This window comes from Melanerpes formicivorus, unplaced genomic scaffold, assembly GCF_026170545.1.
Source record: "Melanerpes formicivorus ecotype bairdi unplaced genomic scaffold, bMelFor1.0.p_v2 SCAF_74, whole genome shotgun sequence".
NCBI lineage: Eukaryota > Metazoa > Chordata > Aves > Piciformes > Picidae > Melanerpes > Melanerpes formicivorus.
In genome coordinates, this window is record NW_027142426.1 from 1,064,219 (window position 1) to 1,081,933 (window position 17,715).

Below are 17,715 nucleotides of genomic sequence, written 5' to 3' on the forward strand. Positions count from 1 at the left end.
GAAGGAAAATAAAATAATGAGGTGACTTGCATTTGAATTGGGAATAGGTCAATTTAAGCAGAATATCAGAAGAACTACTTTTGGAAATGGTGCTCGGGGCACAGTGGACACAGCACCATTCAGGAAACAAACCTATATGGGATAAAACTACATCTCAACTTAAATCCTACACCACCAATGGTGTGGCCCAAATAGAGCCACAAGCATGCTCACAGATCTTATTCAAGTGCTTTGGTATTTATGCTTGAAATCTTCAGTAGGGGGATTAAAAGTGGGACCAGTGTTTAAAATACTGTTTCATACAACTGGACAAAACTGATGGAAGGCTAATATTAGAAAGAAAAAAATCTCATGCTAATTTTCTAATATTCCTGACTCCTTACACTGCCATATATATACAAGCACACACTGGAGATACAGGTACACACATCCATGGATATACACTACACTTACACATATAGTTTCCCTTTGTATATATCAATATATTCTCAGCTGTTATTGAATCTCAACAAACGTTTCATCAGCTGTACATTTCGATTTGTAATAAACTTAGTCATGATAACAAAATAAAAAAGCAATTTCAGTATCAAAGTTAGCTGAAGTAGTAACAGCACTTTTTAAGAAGACATCCTGCTTACTCATTCATTCATTTTCTCCACACACTAAGTATGATGTTCATTCAAGTCCTGGAGGATTTTCTGAAGATTGCTTTTGTGCTTTTCAGTGCTCAAGGCATATTTTGCAAAAATCCAACTGTCAACACTTATATACATAATAAAAGAGCCTAAACTCAAGACTGATTTTCATCCCAGCAGACTCCAGCCTTCAAGATATTCAAAACCCAGCTGGACAAGATCCTGAGCAAACTGCTCTAAGTTGACCCTGCTTTGAGCAGCTGGGTTGGACTGGATTATCTCCAGAGGTCTTTTCTAGTCTCACTGGTTCTATGGAACAGGCAGAGACATTATCTAGATTCTGTACCTCAGTCACTGGTTATTTCTCTTCTGCTGAGTCTCTCCCCCCCCACTTTCACAATTTAAGCCTTTGTAACACATTAGCAGCTCTGCTGACAATTGTCGGTTGCCTCTGCTTGTTGTCTGCTCCCCCTTTCACGCTGCACAGCAAAGGAACTACTTATGAGAAAGTGGGACATTATGGGTTTGGAAGATTGGGACATTTTCTGTAAATGTCCCTTTGTACTTTCAGCTTTGATATATCTGTGTTTCACTAAGCACCTGTTGAAGATCTCGCATTTACTGACTGCTATCATTTAAATGCCATAGTACCTGCATGCTTCAAGTATAAAACTAATAATCAGTTTCTGCATGAATTGGATAAATACTTCATTATTTTAAATTACTAATTGGATACACTTAAATCAAGTGGATTTACTGTGTTATACATTGGCCTATTTCAAGAAACAGAAGAAAATACACAGCTTTTCATAGTGATCTTTCCTTATTTAGAATATTCCTAATGCTGCTTTCTGTAGAGCTCATTGTAGACCTCAGTGTAAATACAATTGAGTATATTACCATTTTAATTTAAACCTTAATATTTATATTTCCTTATTTCCATCTAAAGTATTTTTCATTTAACTCACTTTTGCATTATGTTTATACAGCAAACTGTATAAGCTATGATGCAACACATTTTCTTATGCAGCATGAGCTATTATGATCAAGCATCAACAGCAGATGTAGGATAATAATCTTCAGAGATGTTTGTTATATGACTACTCTATTATTGGATGTGAAACCAGGCCGAAGTGCAAAACGTGATCTATTTCAAATATTTTCCTCACAGAGGCATTTCAAACATTTATGTTCCTCTGATTATTTTTTTTTCCCCTCCTAGTGATAAAATATTGGCTTCCAGCTGTAATCATTTGTTTTACCAACAGTCAACATTTTTAGAAATTCTTCCCATTGAGAATTTTGTAATTACATGTATTACCAAAATTAAATATTATTAAAAGGGTTTTAAAAACTAGATAAAATATCTTTACAGAATAAATAGCTGTATTTAAGTTTTAAAATCAATTTATTTTTCCTATCTTTTAAGACATGGGAAAACAATCAGAACTGTGCTGAATAATCTTGTAATAAGAATTGTTGCTACCTGGTTCCTATAGAAAATCTTTTCAAAGGGCTGCTAGTTCAAAGTGCTACTTTCATTTCTCATCAAGCACTCCCCTGACATTAGGAACTCCCTTTTAGAGTCTTGCTAACTTAACACAGATATCACCAAATTAGTGTTGCTGTAAGAATCCTCAAGAAAAACAATGTTAACTACTCATATAAAGCTCTTACCCCTACTCATTTCATTCAGAAAGAAATACACACTGATGACAGTCTATGTTTAGCATACCAAAAAAAAAAAGGTAGCAAACTATCTGCAATAAAATCTATTTCCAAGACAGTATTAACTGTCTAGGCTGAGACCCCAATCACTGCAGATATACACAACTTCTGGCTTCATTCATATCAACAGCAAAACCTCCCTTTGACTCAAAGCTGTCAGCATTTCAGGTAGAAATGTCTTCACAGGCAATGAAGGCTCCTCAACAGCAACACAAATGATAAGTCAGCAAGTGTACTGGGTTGGATTTTTTTCATGTTACTCTTAGATGGGTTTTGCTATGTAGATTGTGCAAGAAAGGGGTTAATATGGGATACTAAATAACTTCAAGATTATTCCTAGTAACAAATAATATAAATTCTTAATCCTTTTAATATTAACATCAAAATATCAGCCTCCACTAAGTGGAATTGTTTAATAACCATCAGAATCCACTTAATTATACTCAAGATTTAGCTTCTTCCTGAATATTTATTTACCTAAACAATTTTTTTATTCTATAATACATTAAACATAACACTATTTCATCTAATTAATGAGCAGTATAATTTTTTTCTCAGTTAATCACAAAAGAAGACTCATTTATCTCTCAGCTGCATAAGACTAAATGTCAAAAAAGTGTCAAAAGGCCCTAATATACCACATTTTACTTGATTAACAGCTAGCTTGCAGAAATCCCAACAATGTGTTCTTATTTCAGTCTTATTTGCATTGGCAAGCTTTCCGTATGCACTAATCTAGGACCTCACAGGTCTAATCTATTTGCACTTTATCACAGAAGCAGGAACTGAATTGCCACAGCATATAGCTCTATTATCAGCCATACTCAACTGCTTATCTGCTGTATGCTGCTACAGTAGGACCAACTTTATAAATATCAGCTTCATGAAAGCAACCTCTTGAGGTGCTTTGGGCCTGTCCAAGAGCTGAGATATTCTTTGAAAAGTTTCTTGTTAAAACATCAAGGAAGCTGATAGCACTTCTGCGTGCCCTGATTTTCCAAGTTGTTTTTTTTAACAGGAGTAAACTCATTTTTGTTTATTGCAATGCAACCTTCAATGTCACTAAGACTTTTCAGTGCTAAAGAGAGGCTCCCAATCCAGGGATAAAGAATCAAATTAATACCTTTTTTTGTTTAGTTCTAAATTGCCCTCAAGTGTGACTAAGGTTGTTCTGATGCATTTCTGATTCCTGAGAAGAGACCAAATTATATCAGCAATATTGCTGGGAAATACAAAGATTAAAAGGGCTGTTCAGTTTGGAGAAAAGTCTCCAAGACGACCTTATTGTGTCCTTCCAGTATCTGAAGGGGGCCAACAAGAAAGGGACTTTTTAGGGTGTTGGGTAGTGACAGGACTAGAGGGAATGTTAGAGGAGTGTAGATTTAGATTATACATAAGAAATTCTTTATCATAATGGTAGTGTAACACTAGAACAGGTTGTCCACAGAGATGGTAGAAGCTGCATCCTTGGATGTTTTTAAGGCCAAGTTGGATGTGGCTCTGAGCAACCTGACCTAGTGTGAGGTGTCCCTGCCTGTGGCAGAGGGGTTGGAACTAGATGATCCTTGAGGTCCCTTCCAACCATGACAATTCTATGATTTCAGAGAATACTTATGTTGTTTTATGATGTCTTTTGTCTAGTGCTACCAAGCTACCTGAATACAAAATATGGAAGAAAAAGAAAACTGGAGACAGATAGTTGGAAAAATCTATTTTCATGAAGACGAAGGAGCTATATTTTCTAATTCAGAGCTAAAATGTCAATCTGAATATTTCCAAGAATGATGCAGGAAAAGCATAAGTACTTGAACATTTGAGTTTCAGAATTGAAAACAGCTTCATAATGCACTCATATCTTATTAATCATGGTTATATTTTTTTTTTCTTCCTACAGAAATTAAGTAAAGCAATTAAAATCAATTTTAGTGAATCATGGTCAACTAAATGGATATAGATAAATTTGGTTTCCATTTTAAAAGACCTTTCCAAGTATTTCCTTTTTTTTTTTAATTAACAAGGAATTAAGGTAAAGCAAAAAATTATGCCTTATTTCAGAGTAAAAAACAAGATCATTTAACTGCAAAGTAGGTCTAGTATAATAGAAAAATATGTCTCTGCATGGAAATCAGCTATTCCTGAATGAAAGCAGCTTCCATACAATGACAAAAGTATTTATATTGATGGACTTATTAATAAGGATTTATCACTAGGGGATCTTACTTTGTCTCATTTGGACAAAAAACAATAATCTATTTGGTCATTTTTACTAGAATTTGCAGTGGAAAAAGTATCTATTGATAAAGTCTACAGGTCTGCTACTGCACACAGGAATAGGGATAATAAAGGATACTTGCTGAAAGCAGCTAGGATGAGCTGGAAAGCTGAAGACAAGTAGGAACAACATACAAATAAACAATCAAGGTATTCAGCTGTCAGAATGCACAAGAAATCTAAACATAATGGTTCATTTAGAACTTCCATAAGATGATTGCTGCTTCTTCCAATGTGCAAGTACATCACAGAGACTACACTTAAAGAGTGAGAAACCTGCCCTTGAAAGTGTGATCTTCAATAAACTTATGACGGGAAAGAAATTGTGCATAATTTCTCTGTACAACACCATCAAAATTGTGAAGAGATGCTTTCATATTGTAAACTTGCTTCTTGCTGTGTCCAGTGCTCAAAGATTAAGAATCCTGTTTCTTAAAAGCTCACATTAGTTCCGCTCTGCATTTTGTTTTTCTCCTTTTTATTTAATATACTAATCACCTCTAAGCTGTAAAACCATTTCCCAGTATAAACCTCATTTGTTAAAAAAAAAAAATGTGTGTACTTTTTCCTTAGATTAATGAAGTAGCATAGAACAATAAGCATATCACTAACATACAGAGTACTTTCCTTCAGATATTACCACCTAACTTCTCTAAGTTACAGTCTACCTAAGTGATTGAAACAGTCACCAGAAACCACAGTGCAACTCAGCTTCCTGTCACTTCTCAAAAGCATTGGCTTCAAAAGACACAACTGCCTCCATCAGACAGATCTCTGTGGCACAGGAAAGCATCCCATGGAATTCATTGTGTATGTGTCTCAGGGTAATGTGTTTGCACTGCAGGAAATATGCTGTTCTCAGCTGACTGTATGTAAACAAAGGCACTACTCTGTGCAGAGTTCAACCTTGGGGACCCCGTGTATGCTCTCATCTATTCCACTCGGAAAAACTACCAATCACACTCATTCTTTTTAAAAAGGTCTGTTCATATTTATCCATGCAATTCTAAATGAAGTGGATGTGAATTGTAAAAACACATTTCAGAGATGGATCTAAGTTTTCCAAAAACATTAAAACTAGCATAATATATCAGGATCTGAACCTTTATCACAGCAATCAAAAAAAGATGACACAAAATTTCTATACCATCATCATTTCTAATGTTGTCACATTTCAAGTTATACACACAAAGAAACTCTATTGCACAATTCTTAAACAATCTCTGGGACAAATATTATGATATAAAAAAAAATGCATATATGTCTGACATTAATAAAATATTTTCTTTTCAGATATATTCAAAACTTCTTCAAAATTATAAAGATTTTTACATTCACATGTTAATTTGTATTTATTTCAACAGATTTTAGAATGGTACTGGTAAAAAAAAAGCCTCAGCAATTTGGGTTAGGTTTTAAACCAGTATTCTTTTGTATTTCTGGTAGTGAGAAGACAGCTATACATCACCTATTGAGTACCTTCACACTAGCTGCGCCTGCTGTGACGCCTGGCAAACTGTCATTAATTCAGTATTTTCAACAGAGAAATAACATTATAATTGAAGACAGACTGCAATTTAGCAAATTACCCTAGCCACGAAGTATTGCATAACTGCATTTTCTCTGATGTGCTGCAGATACAGCTGAAGCGGGAAATGGGATACAAGATTCCTTTGGCTTTTCACAATCTAGTTCATGCTCAGTTGCACAGAACTGGCAGGTTTCCAGTCTGATATTTACTCTGATTTCTGCACTGACAGTGGCAGCATGATGGTTAAAGGACTTTCACGCTCTTAGCTGTCTCTATGGGCATTCTGGGAATGTGAAAATGTAGATTTGTTTTTTTTTTCTTATGATATACAGTCTCTGTTACAAATTAAGCATGGGAAATCAGTAGTACTAACAGCAAGTCAGAGTGTCAGTACAGTCACTTGCTGTTGGCTGTTCAGTTAGGCTCTGTTTAGCAGATAAAAGAACAGGATCATCAAGATCACAAAGCCAGAAAAATACCCAAAACTCTACTTTAAGTCAGGTGTCCATGCTTTTTCTGTTCTTTCAGGGAACAACCACTCATACTATTGACTAAGAGAAATATTCCCATGCCCTGTGCCATTTACTCCATGCCCGTTCAAAAGGGCATCCTCCTTTACTTTGGGGTCCTGCTTCAGTTCATCAATTGGAAATCACTCCTTGCTTATGTTACCAAAACACAATCTCCTGCTTATTCCACAGGGCTCATAGGCTTTATTACAGGTGCCAGACCTGTAAAAAAGACATCTTCTGGACACACTCAACCCACAAGAACACCACCTAATGCTGTTCTGTAAAAACACGTTACCTTTTCTGATAGAGCTTCTTCTAAGGTTGCTAGTGCTGTGTCTGTGTTACTAGAATCCGTCTGCAAAGACTTCACTCTGTCTTTTAGATTAGTTAGTTGTTTGTCTTTGTCCCTAAGTTGCTCCTGTAGATTTTCAATCTGAAAATAAAAACAAATGATAATATTCATCGGCTGGTCTTAGCATTCAAAGAGAGACTTGGGTGCTACGGTCATATGACACACATGCCTCAGTACACTTTCAGTATACTTTCTCAGTGTTGTCAGGTATTTCATTATTTAAATACTTTCTGATATTAATTACTTTAGTTTAAGGTACAGTAATTCAAAGTATGTGTGGAAATAACACTTCAGATCCTTCAATTTGGAATAAGAAGGACAAAGAAAGAGAGAGGCAAAGTGAGGAAGAAGAAAAATTATAGTCTGTGTAAAACCCTCTTCCACAGTGCTCTGCTCGTAAAGGAAACTCACCTGGACAGAGACCAGGATGTTTGTATTTCAAAAAGCCAAACTCAAACAAAACAAGAAGCCTCAAATAACAAAATGGTCACCATTTCCATACACTTTCTTCATCTCCATGAAGATATAAGGTATGACACACTATTTTTGATTATTAAAATTGCTGCTAACATCTTCCTCTAGGAAGCATTTGCACATACTAAGGTGCCTATAAACACAGTGATTTGTTAAACAGGCCATGATTTATAGTGGTTTAATAAAAAAATGTTTTGCACAAGAAAATTGGCCCACAAGACAATATGGATTTTGGAAGCAAATCTGAATAAAAGCACTCAGCTTCCGACTGTCATGGCAATCACCTTCTATGACTGTAAGGCACTATGATCTCCCGGGCATAATGCAGAGAGAACATGTGCTGTGTCATATGCATACAATTTTATTAATTGTCTGTCAGAAGGATCAACCTCCCTTCATCCTACATTCAGAGTGTCACTAACTATTATGCCACTGGCATAAATCCAAAATTTGTTCCATTATACTTAGCATGAATAAATAGTAGCAATAAAATTAAGTACTCCATTATTTTTGTATGCAATTGTACATAATATGACAAAAAAATGCCTCAATCCATAAGGTAGCATTTTTTCACAATTGGTTTTAAACATCTTGTTAAAATTAGACAAATTATGACTATCCACAGAGATTCCAATTCTTACTTTCATCAGATATTTTACACTTTGGATCACATTCTGTTGCTACCGAAAAAGAGTAAGAGTTTTGCTGCTCATTTCATAAGGGCCCTGAGAAAAATTGCATTACAATGTCATTTCCATTTAAAACAACCCAGATTTTAATAGAAGCAGAATCCTTCATAACTGCTGTTAAACCGTATTTGAAGATTCTTTTACAAACCAGAAGCTGAATTCAGTGACACGTGCAGCACCACAGAAGTCAACAGTTGTGTAAAGGAAAAAAACCAAGTAAATTTTCTGACCATATGCAAAAATGTATCACCATAATCAATCACACTCTAATACAGGACATACTTAGGTAAAAATTCTCTTCTTAGTACACTATATATGTGCAGGAAAAAAAAAACTCCTAAATATATATATTTATAATCAACAAATCATAAAACCTACAGTACAGTAGTGTGCACTGTAAAGAGTTCATTTAAATAAAATCCCATTTTAAAAGAACTTAAATAAAAATGAAAATTAAAGGGAAGTAAAATTTGAAAGTGCATTAGGAGGAGCACATTCCAGCTAGAAATTCTTTATAACAGGATGGCAAATATAAGTACTGTACTTCTTTCTTTTTTACATACATACACAGTTTGGTATGTCAGATTACAGCTATGAGCCAAAGATTCCACTTGCTCTGTAAACTATAAAATACTAAGGCATATATAAAAAGGTTTTTTGGGGAAGACCTGACAGAACGGCTCACTCTTGTAAATGACCTCTTGTAATATTTTTCTTCGTGTGTATATTTTATACACACACAGAAATAAGATACATGTGTTAATGAGTTAAGAACTTTTTATTTTATGGCATGTGTATTAGTCACATCTAAAATTACATTAACTGGCATACAGAGGACTGCACACTATGTTTCATTACCTTCATCCGAGTACTAATGATTCCCACAACTATATCATGACACCCTGTGGAATACTTAAGCAATTGCACAGTTCAGCTACACAAAAATACATTCTCAAGTGAAAAGGAAATGGAACAGGAGAGTGAATATTGATTACATGTTCTTTGAAACCAAGTTAAGATCTGGTCCTTTGTTATCATCAGCTTGACCTTCCAATTCTAGGCACCCCAAATTAAAGTACTTATTTCCTATGCACAGTGCTTATCTGAATTCCACAGTATTTACACGATTTCCTTCCTCTTAAAATTAATTTAAAATATGATCCAAGCCTTAACCAAGAAAACATGTTCTAAAATTATTCAGCATTTACAAAATTCTTTCCTCAGAGGTAAAGAGAACAGGCGGCAAATTAAAAACATCCCTATTGAATCACAACTACTTTAAAATAGGTCATTCAATGCATAGTCCATAGGTAAAATAAGAGGAAAGGATCTGATTATTCTTCTATTTGTGCTATATGAATCTGAAGGAAATGCTTTGAAGGGACCAGGATGACACCAGGCTATGTGAAAGCAGTCTCAGTACTGGAGAGTACTTGTTTGTTGGGATGGGCATGGGATTAGTAGAGATCTGCTAATACAGACAAAATTTTATGACCATTTAATCATAAAGTATTCACTCAAAAAGATACAAAAGAGAAAAAGATTGAGCAGCCTCACATGCCCAAATCTTGGAACACAAGACATGATCTAATTCTTCCTCATTTTTTTCAGCCCAGGAAGAAAAACAAATCCTATGCTAACCTTTGTTATTCTCCCACATATGCCTGTTCCCAAATATATATGTAAGAATACGACTTTATTGTTTAATAATTGCTTACTTGGATTTTGAGAATGCCTGAATTCAGTTTATAACAATTAAGATTTTTTTAATCCTCAAGCACTTATTTTTTCATCTCAGAGAAAATTACTGTGTAATTTTGTCAACACGTAAACCTTACAGCTATGTCCCTGTACCATCAGCTGTATGAAAAGAAACTGCTCCGTTCTTTCATATTTCAGAGCATGTGTATATTCCCAGAGCTTTAGACTTTATGCCATTTAAAAAAAATAATACCCTTACAGATAAAAGCCTTTCCTATGAGACATCTTGTCAATAAACTGCAAGTGCTAATCTTGTCACTTTTTGGTGATAGAGTCTCAGGAATGCTTCCTAAATACTCAAGGGATTAAAATAAATCTCACTCACAGACAGGCTTTAATATTCTACAGTAACCCAAGTTCTCAAAAGAAAATTACTTCCTTTATCAAAATTAAGGCACTGTACTATGGAATTTGCAAGAAAATTACATAAAATGAAATGTTCCATGCTATAACAATTTGCCTTTAAAAATATGCATTGAGAACTTAAGACAGTGTAAGAGAGAATTTATCACAGGCTTCCTACACCTAGCTAGTGGAACCATTAAACACATAAACATAGCTCTTATTTTCCTCTCTGTTCTGTATTTGAGTTTTAAATAACTCAGACAAACATTCTGTTTCACTGCCTTTTTAAAATTAAAAATGGATTTGCTCTATTCTTTAATTCGCTAGGCATCAGTCTTTGAGATCTGTTTCATAGTAAAACACAGGTCATGTCTGTTCCACAGATGATGATCTCATCATGAGATGGAAAACACTCTTAGATTTCATAAGCAGTTCCAATAGCTACCAAATTGCTGTATTATTTCTCAACAGAATTAAGCTTTTACCTTATAGTTACTTATTGAACAATACATTCTCAGTTTAAAGTATTTCCAGAGTGCCTTCCTGTTACTGCCTTCCAAATGTACATTTTCCAAACTGGAGTAATACAGCAACGTTGTACTCCAAATTGCAACATACCTCACGGTTCAATAGTATCTTTTAGCTTTATTTCCTTTCATTATTTTGCCCAACCAGACTTTCTTACATATTAGACAGTTTAGATGGCCCAAAGCGTATGATCAACTCAATCCTACACTATCAAATATGACAGCAAAAGTATTTGTAAAGCTGTCCATCAATTTTACATAACACTTCAGGATATGAATTTCCAACCATGGATACAGTTTGTGCCTGAAGAGAAAGAAGTATCCAAATCAATGGGTCTGCAAGGTTTTCACAAAAGATGATTGACCTGTCTGGATATCTCAAATTTACATCAGGACTCCAGTTGAAAGTAGCAAAGTGCAGCTGCACAGCAGCTGTCACAAAGGAGCTAATGAAGCAGATGTACTTCATACATCAGCCCTCACATGAATCTGATGACACCAGCCATAGAGAAGTGGCATGAGCTAGTAACTACCCTATTACTACCTTCTAAATTCTCATAATCCAGCCATGAAAGAAGATAATCCTTTAAAAAAAATTAAAAAATAAAAAATACAAATTCAGCTGAAATTCTGAGATAGATAAAAGAGTGCTTGGTTTGTGTTTAACACTTATAATGCAAGGACTTTCCAAGACTAAAAGCAATAAAATGCATACTGCAAATCAATCCATTAAAAAAGCTAATGGAAACAGGTTGAGGCAGTAGAGATGCATATTACGTTTGCAGTTGGTATGAAATAATGCAGAAGCAAGGGCAGCTCACTTTTGTTTATTCATAAGGAACTGTTTATGAAGCTGAATGTGTAAAACTACAGTAGTGTCAGCAGGACAAGAGAGATTACCTGGCTGCATACACTCTTCAAGAGAAATAAGCTATATAGTGCAGTGCTACAGGATGGGGTCAGAGTGGCTGGAGAGCAGCCAGGCAGAGAGGGACCTGGGGGTACTGGTCAATGGTAGGCTGAACATGAGCCTGCAGTGTGCCCAGGCAGCCAAGAGGGCCAATGGCATCCTGGCCTGCATCAAGAACAGTGTGGCCAGCAGGAGCAGGGAGGTCATTCTGCCCCTGTACACTGCACTGGTTAGGCCGCACCTCGAGTACTGTGTCCAGTTCTGGGCCCCTCAGTTTAGGAAGGATGTTGACTTGCTGGAATGAGTCCAGAGAAGAGCAACAAAGTTGGTGAGGGGTTTGGAACACAAGCCCTATGAGGAAAGACTGAGGGAGCTGGGGTTGCTCAGCCTGGAGAAGAGGAGACTCAGGGGTGACCTTATCACTCTCTACAACTACCTGAAGGGAGGTTGTAGACAGGCGGATGATGGTCTCTTCTCCCAGGCACCCAGTACCAGAACAAGAGGACACAGTCTCAGGCTGTGCCAGGGGAGGTTCAGGTTGGATGTTAGGAAGAAGTTCTATACAGAAAGAGTAATTGCCCATTGGAATGGGCTGCCCAGGGAGGTGGTGGAGTCGCCGTCATTGGAGGCGTTCAGGAGGAGACTTGATGGGGTGCTTGGTGCCATGGGTTAGCTGTTTGGATGGGTTGGATTGGTTGATGGGTTGGACACGATGATCTTGAAGGTCTCTTCCAACCTGGTTTGGTTTATTCTAAATAAAGGTTTATTCTAGTGTGTGGCTACCTCTTTATGCAACTGAAGGAGGAGAGAAACATCTGAAGATACTAAGAGAGAGAGTAAACATGCAAGATCAGTGGCAAAGATGACATCAAGTCTCTTAAAAGAGAGAGTTGGCAATTTGAAAAAAATACATGCAAAGACCAGAATGCAGAAAACAGAACTTGGATTAAAAAAAAAATAAAAAATGATGCTCTTACTTCTGAACACTAAAGCTGTAGTAGTAAGCAATTCATAAAGAATAAACTAGACAAACAAAACCAAGAGTTTACACACATGCTGACACTGGAGATGTGAATTTTCAAGGAATTAAATGAAATAAAAAAAAAAGACAGGCAAGGAGAGGTAAAAAAACAACAAAGCAGTGAGTAATAAACACCACCAGCAGCAACAATCAGACAGCAGCAATAATTTGATCTCATTAGCAGGATCAACATAACATACCTAATAACAACCAGGTCAGAAAATCAGGTCTTGTAATTAAATCTACTTCTATGTCAAAACATACACACCTTCTTTTGCATGAATAAAATCAAGTCTACAATAGAAAGAATTAAACTAAATTCAAAGTCAGTATGCATATCCTTTTGAAAACTGAAATGTAAAATGTTACAGCCACTTACACCACTATGTCACCAAATGCCAAAAATTACCATCATGATCTCTAAACAAGAGACACTCAGCAAGACTTCCCAGAAAAATATATCAAATGGATGCAGAAATGTCTAACAACCATGAAGAGAAAAAATAAAACATGGCAGCACAAAAGCAGCTATCAATAAACTTCCAGGACTGTCACCATAACTCAATCAGTTCTCGTGTTTCACACTGAATTCCCCTCTAGCACCTACAAGGCCTCCATGAGGAGAGAGCAGAATAGCCAGAAAAGGGTATTCCTCTGCTGGTAGATCTTATACTTTCTGTTTGAATTATAAACAGCAGCAAGCTCTCTGTCAATATGTTTTATATATCTCTCTCTCTCAAACTGCAGTTTGAGATATTTTCCAAGTCATTAACAGGAATTCAGATATTTATTTACCAATGTGCCGTTCAGTTTGGGCTTTTCTTTTTTCTTCACTTTCAAGAAACAAATAAGGTGAAGATTTGAGATATAATTTTTATATCTATGTTAACAGTTGGACTCGATGATCTCAGTCTTTTTCAACCTAAATGAGTCTATGAATTATTCATATTTGTGCCAGTTAAATCAGTTAAAGTTAAATCAGATGAATTTATATTTTCTGACGGCAAATATTTTGTCAGAACTCTACAAAATAATAGGGAAACATATTTCTTATATTTTCTTTTCCTGTTGTCAGGTTTGCTTTTAAGAACTCTGTGTCCTAAGAAACAAATTATATAGGAACAAAAGGATATTTTAGAGGTCTAGAAGACATTCTTGCTACTAAACAGTTTAGTTGCATAAGTTAACTCTCTCTATCCATCCATTTAATAGTCCACTCAACACATTCACCACAGTATGGTTGTAAATTTGCAAGCAACAAAAAGAGTATGATTAATGATGAAGTGAAATTTACATTGTTATCAAGCTTCTGAACAGATGCTAGACAGTAATTAAACTTTCCTTAAGTTGCTTTTCTTAGCCTGCTGTGTCAGTGGTAGAAGCAAAAGATCCACTCACATAGGGTGCAAGTATTTCCCACGACATTATACGGTCTGTATGGTTCAATTTGTATGGTCTACCAACTGAGTATTAGTAAAATCTTAGGTATAACAGCACAGAAGCATAAAGTATCATTAAAAGTATTAAAAATAAAAGAACAATAGAATTTTACCTAAAAAAAAAAAGTGCGTGTATATATATGGGGACACACACACACACTCCTCTTGAGAGGAGAAAAAAATAAGATAAAGAAGGAACCTATGAACTGGTCAAAGACAAAACATGTATCGTTTACTGTGAATATGCCATCATATTCTCTGGCCAGTACCTACAATGAAGTGCTGCTGTATATCAACAGAAAAAAAATATTCTTTATTCTATAATCAGAAATCACAACCTTCTATTTGATGCATTGCAGAAACTGAGAGCACCCTATTGCATCACAAACGTGACTGAAATTGGGCATCAAAAGTGATAAATAGCTTTTCTTCTTCCTCTAAAACATTCATGTCTGTCTGTTTTATTATGCAATCACTGCAGGAACATTTAATCCATTTTTACTTACTGTGAGATTCTAGATTTGTTTCATAATACAAGATTCAAAGATATGGGTAAAGGAAGGATTCAGAGGAATCAACAAGTATTAAGACAGACAACGTGTGTGCTGAGTTTTCCTGCAGAGAGGAGAATAAAACTCCCCTAGGGCTGCTTAGGGAAGGGATTTGCCCTCAAGTCAGCTGATACTTTTACAGGGCTATAAAAGCAGGTCAGTGGGCAAACTGAGCCAAGAGAGGAGAACGCTGTCACACAGAAAGGAGCTCCTGCACTGAAAGCTTGGCTTCTGTTGCCAGACTCCAGCTGAGAAAGAGCTGGAACTTAATGCTAAAATTAACCTTCACCAGGAAGCTAGCCAAAAGAAGCCTGGGCTGATAATATCCACTTGTGTATCTGGAAATACTCAGTCTCTGTCTCCTTCTCTTTGGGGACCAATAAATCCTCTGAACAAAACAGCTTGACTCTTTGACTCTTCTAAGCTGGACTCACAGTCTTGAGAGACATCCATTGAGAAGTTTGTACTGTCATTATATGTATTTGTTGTGATATACTTCAAAATACAATAGGTATTTTCCAGATAGTAAATATAATAATACAAAATACACTAACGCATAATTCCAGTTAGGACACACAAAGAGGTGGACAACCATTCTTAACAAGCTAATACTTCTTACAGCAATAGTCTGTACATATTCAGGGCCAGACTCTCAAGCTGGGCTGGTTGAGCAGGAACTCCTGCATCTCTCAGCATTTCACATGCTACAGAGTAATGACTGATTGCTGAACCTTTTTTGAAGTACAGCCCATTCGCACATTGAGAGCACCTGAAAATAGGACCTGTATTACCTCCCCAACTTAACCATGAAAACTCACACCTTTCTGCTCAGTCCTGCTTTTACAGGTATTTGAAGACATCTGATGATGTCTCGTGGCCAGTTTTGTATTATTTGGTGTAGATGCACACAAAATAGAGTATTAGCTTATGAAAGAATTTTTTAAGAAGATTTTACATGGAAAATTGTTACAATATGACATATGCAAGCCAGAGAATAGATATACTCTAATGTAAACTCACATGTAGAGAAAAAGCATACTTAATACATTTAACAAATAATTTCAGATGACCAGTGATGCCACTTTTAGTTTGTGTCTTGTTGTTACACCTATTATATCAGTATCAATTGGGAAGTCTTAGGTGCCTCTGCCCAGATTACAGCATGTTTCATAAAAGAGTTACTAGACGGTGAGAAAAGAAGCAGCAGATAAGTTGTTGGGCAACAGGGAATATAGAAAAGGGAAGTTACAAAGGAAGTAAAGCATGAAAAAGTACTTTGTGAGCTACAGAAAAGCAAGATCCAGTTAGTAGTATGGGAATTCTTCTAGAACAGTTAACACAGAAATCAATATTGCAGATAACATTAAGGGGAAGTAGCACAAGATGTGTGTATTGTTTTAAAATGCACAGGCATAAAAACTGAAATATATAAATAAAAATATAAAAATAACATACATTTTTAAATCGTTGACTAATCTGTTCTGAAAGCAGATATAGGTTTTGGTAGCCAAAGCATCTTAAAAAAGACATTGAAAAGCATCTACCTTATTTTAAATAAAACTATTTCACTTTACAATAGGTGAAAGCCAACATAATTACCAAAGACCAATATAGTCCTGATAAATTAATGAAAAGTATTTATCAATTAAAACAAAGCAGTAAAATAGATGTAATCTCCATCAGTAAATGACTAAAAAGGGCTAGAAAAATAACAGAAGGGATGATTAGCCGTAATTTATCCTGAGTTATGATTTTACATACTTAGGAAAACTATTAAGATAGCAAAACAAATATACGACCAGAAAAAGGGTTTCTTCTTATTTACAGAAAAGTGCTATCATTTAGAGTTCTGGATAATAGGCTTTGAAACTATGCAAAAGTACTTCATTTCAAGGTGAAAAGGTTGAGCAAGTTGTGATGCACAAAGGTAGGAAGCCTGGCTTAATCCCTAGAGAAAATGGAATGGTTTTATTCACTGCAAGATTCTCCTTGAAATCCTGCTTGTGGGCAGTGGAACACTATGATACTCTTAACATCCTGTCCTGGACTGCAGACTTTGTTATATCTACCATTAAATAAAAAAACCTCTGGAAATTGGATTTCCTTTCCCATTTGAAGGCTATCCAATCACTTCACAGATCTCCTTGTCAATCTGATCTCATGTTAATCATTTTCCAAGTTCTACGCTGTCCAAAATAATTTTTGTAATATTAGTAACATCAGAATATTAGAATAAAAATTAAGCTCCAAGATACTTGTGCTTGTCATGTCTCTAACTATTCTTTTGTGTCACTTTCACATTTATATCATTGTTCTGACAATTACATGTCTGAAATTAAGCATGTTTTCCAGGCAGGATGCAGCAAAGCCATCTAGAGAGAGTTTATCATCTTTTGTTCTGCTACCCAGTATTTCTGTAGACAGAAATATTGGCAATTTTCACTGTCACATCTCACCAAAAATCCTCTTCTAAATTGGTGATAATCACTCAGTTTAGCCTCTTGGCATTTACACTCCAAATTTCTTCTTTTTTTTTTTTCCCCCATGCGCATTTACACTTTATTGTTTTCCTATATGAAAAATTGAAGAGCAGTTTCTATTTGAAGAAGGCCATATCTGAGATAAAAATCTGCTTTCTCACTCCAAGCAAGTCTTAGCAGTATTTGCCCATTTGGCCTTTTTCATACTTTCACAATCAACTTAAAAGAATGCAGGAATTTATTTTATTTTACTTTTATTCTTGCTCTCTTATGTTCATTCTTTCCATATTCAGTCCAGAAATATGCTTTGCAATAAAATATTTCTAGCCTGGACAGCCATTGCTCCATTGAGATATCATATACATCTACATGGACAATACAGTTATAGAATTAACACAAAAATTAAACTGCATAATGATCTGCAGTCTCTCAGGGGTTTGGGGTTGGTTGTTTTTCCTTTCTATTTTTCATAAACGTTTAATTTATGTA

The 17,715-nt window shown here is 35.6% G+C and overlaps 1 protein-coding gene across 16 annotated transcripts in view; it reads right to left on the bottom strand.

Annotated features, from left to right (window-relative positions):
• ERC2 (ELKS/RAB6-interacting/CAST family member 2) overlaps positions 1–17,715 on the bottom strand; it is a 461,566-nt gene that overhangs the window by 277,605 nt on the left and 166,246 nt on the right. For 15 of the 16 annotated variants that reach the window (XR_010990493.1, XM_068163671.1, XM_068163682.1 and 12 more), the window contains one exon: positions 6,973–7,110. The exons of the other annotated variant lie outside the window; for it this stretch is intronic. Coding sequence is in view for 14 of the 15 variants with exons in the window: in XM_068163671.1 (XP_068019772.1) it covers positions 6,973–7,110 (138 nt within the window). In the remaining variant the exon portion in view is untranslated. The remainder of the gene's footprint in view (positions 1–6,972; positions 7,111–17,715) is intronic. 16 annotated transcript variants of the gene reach the window in all.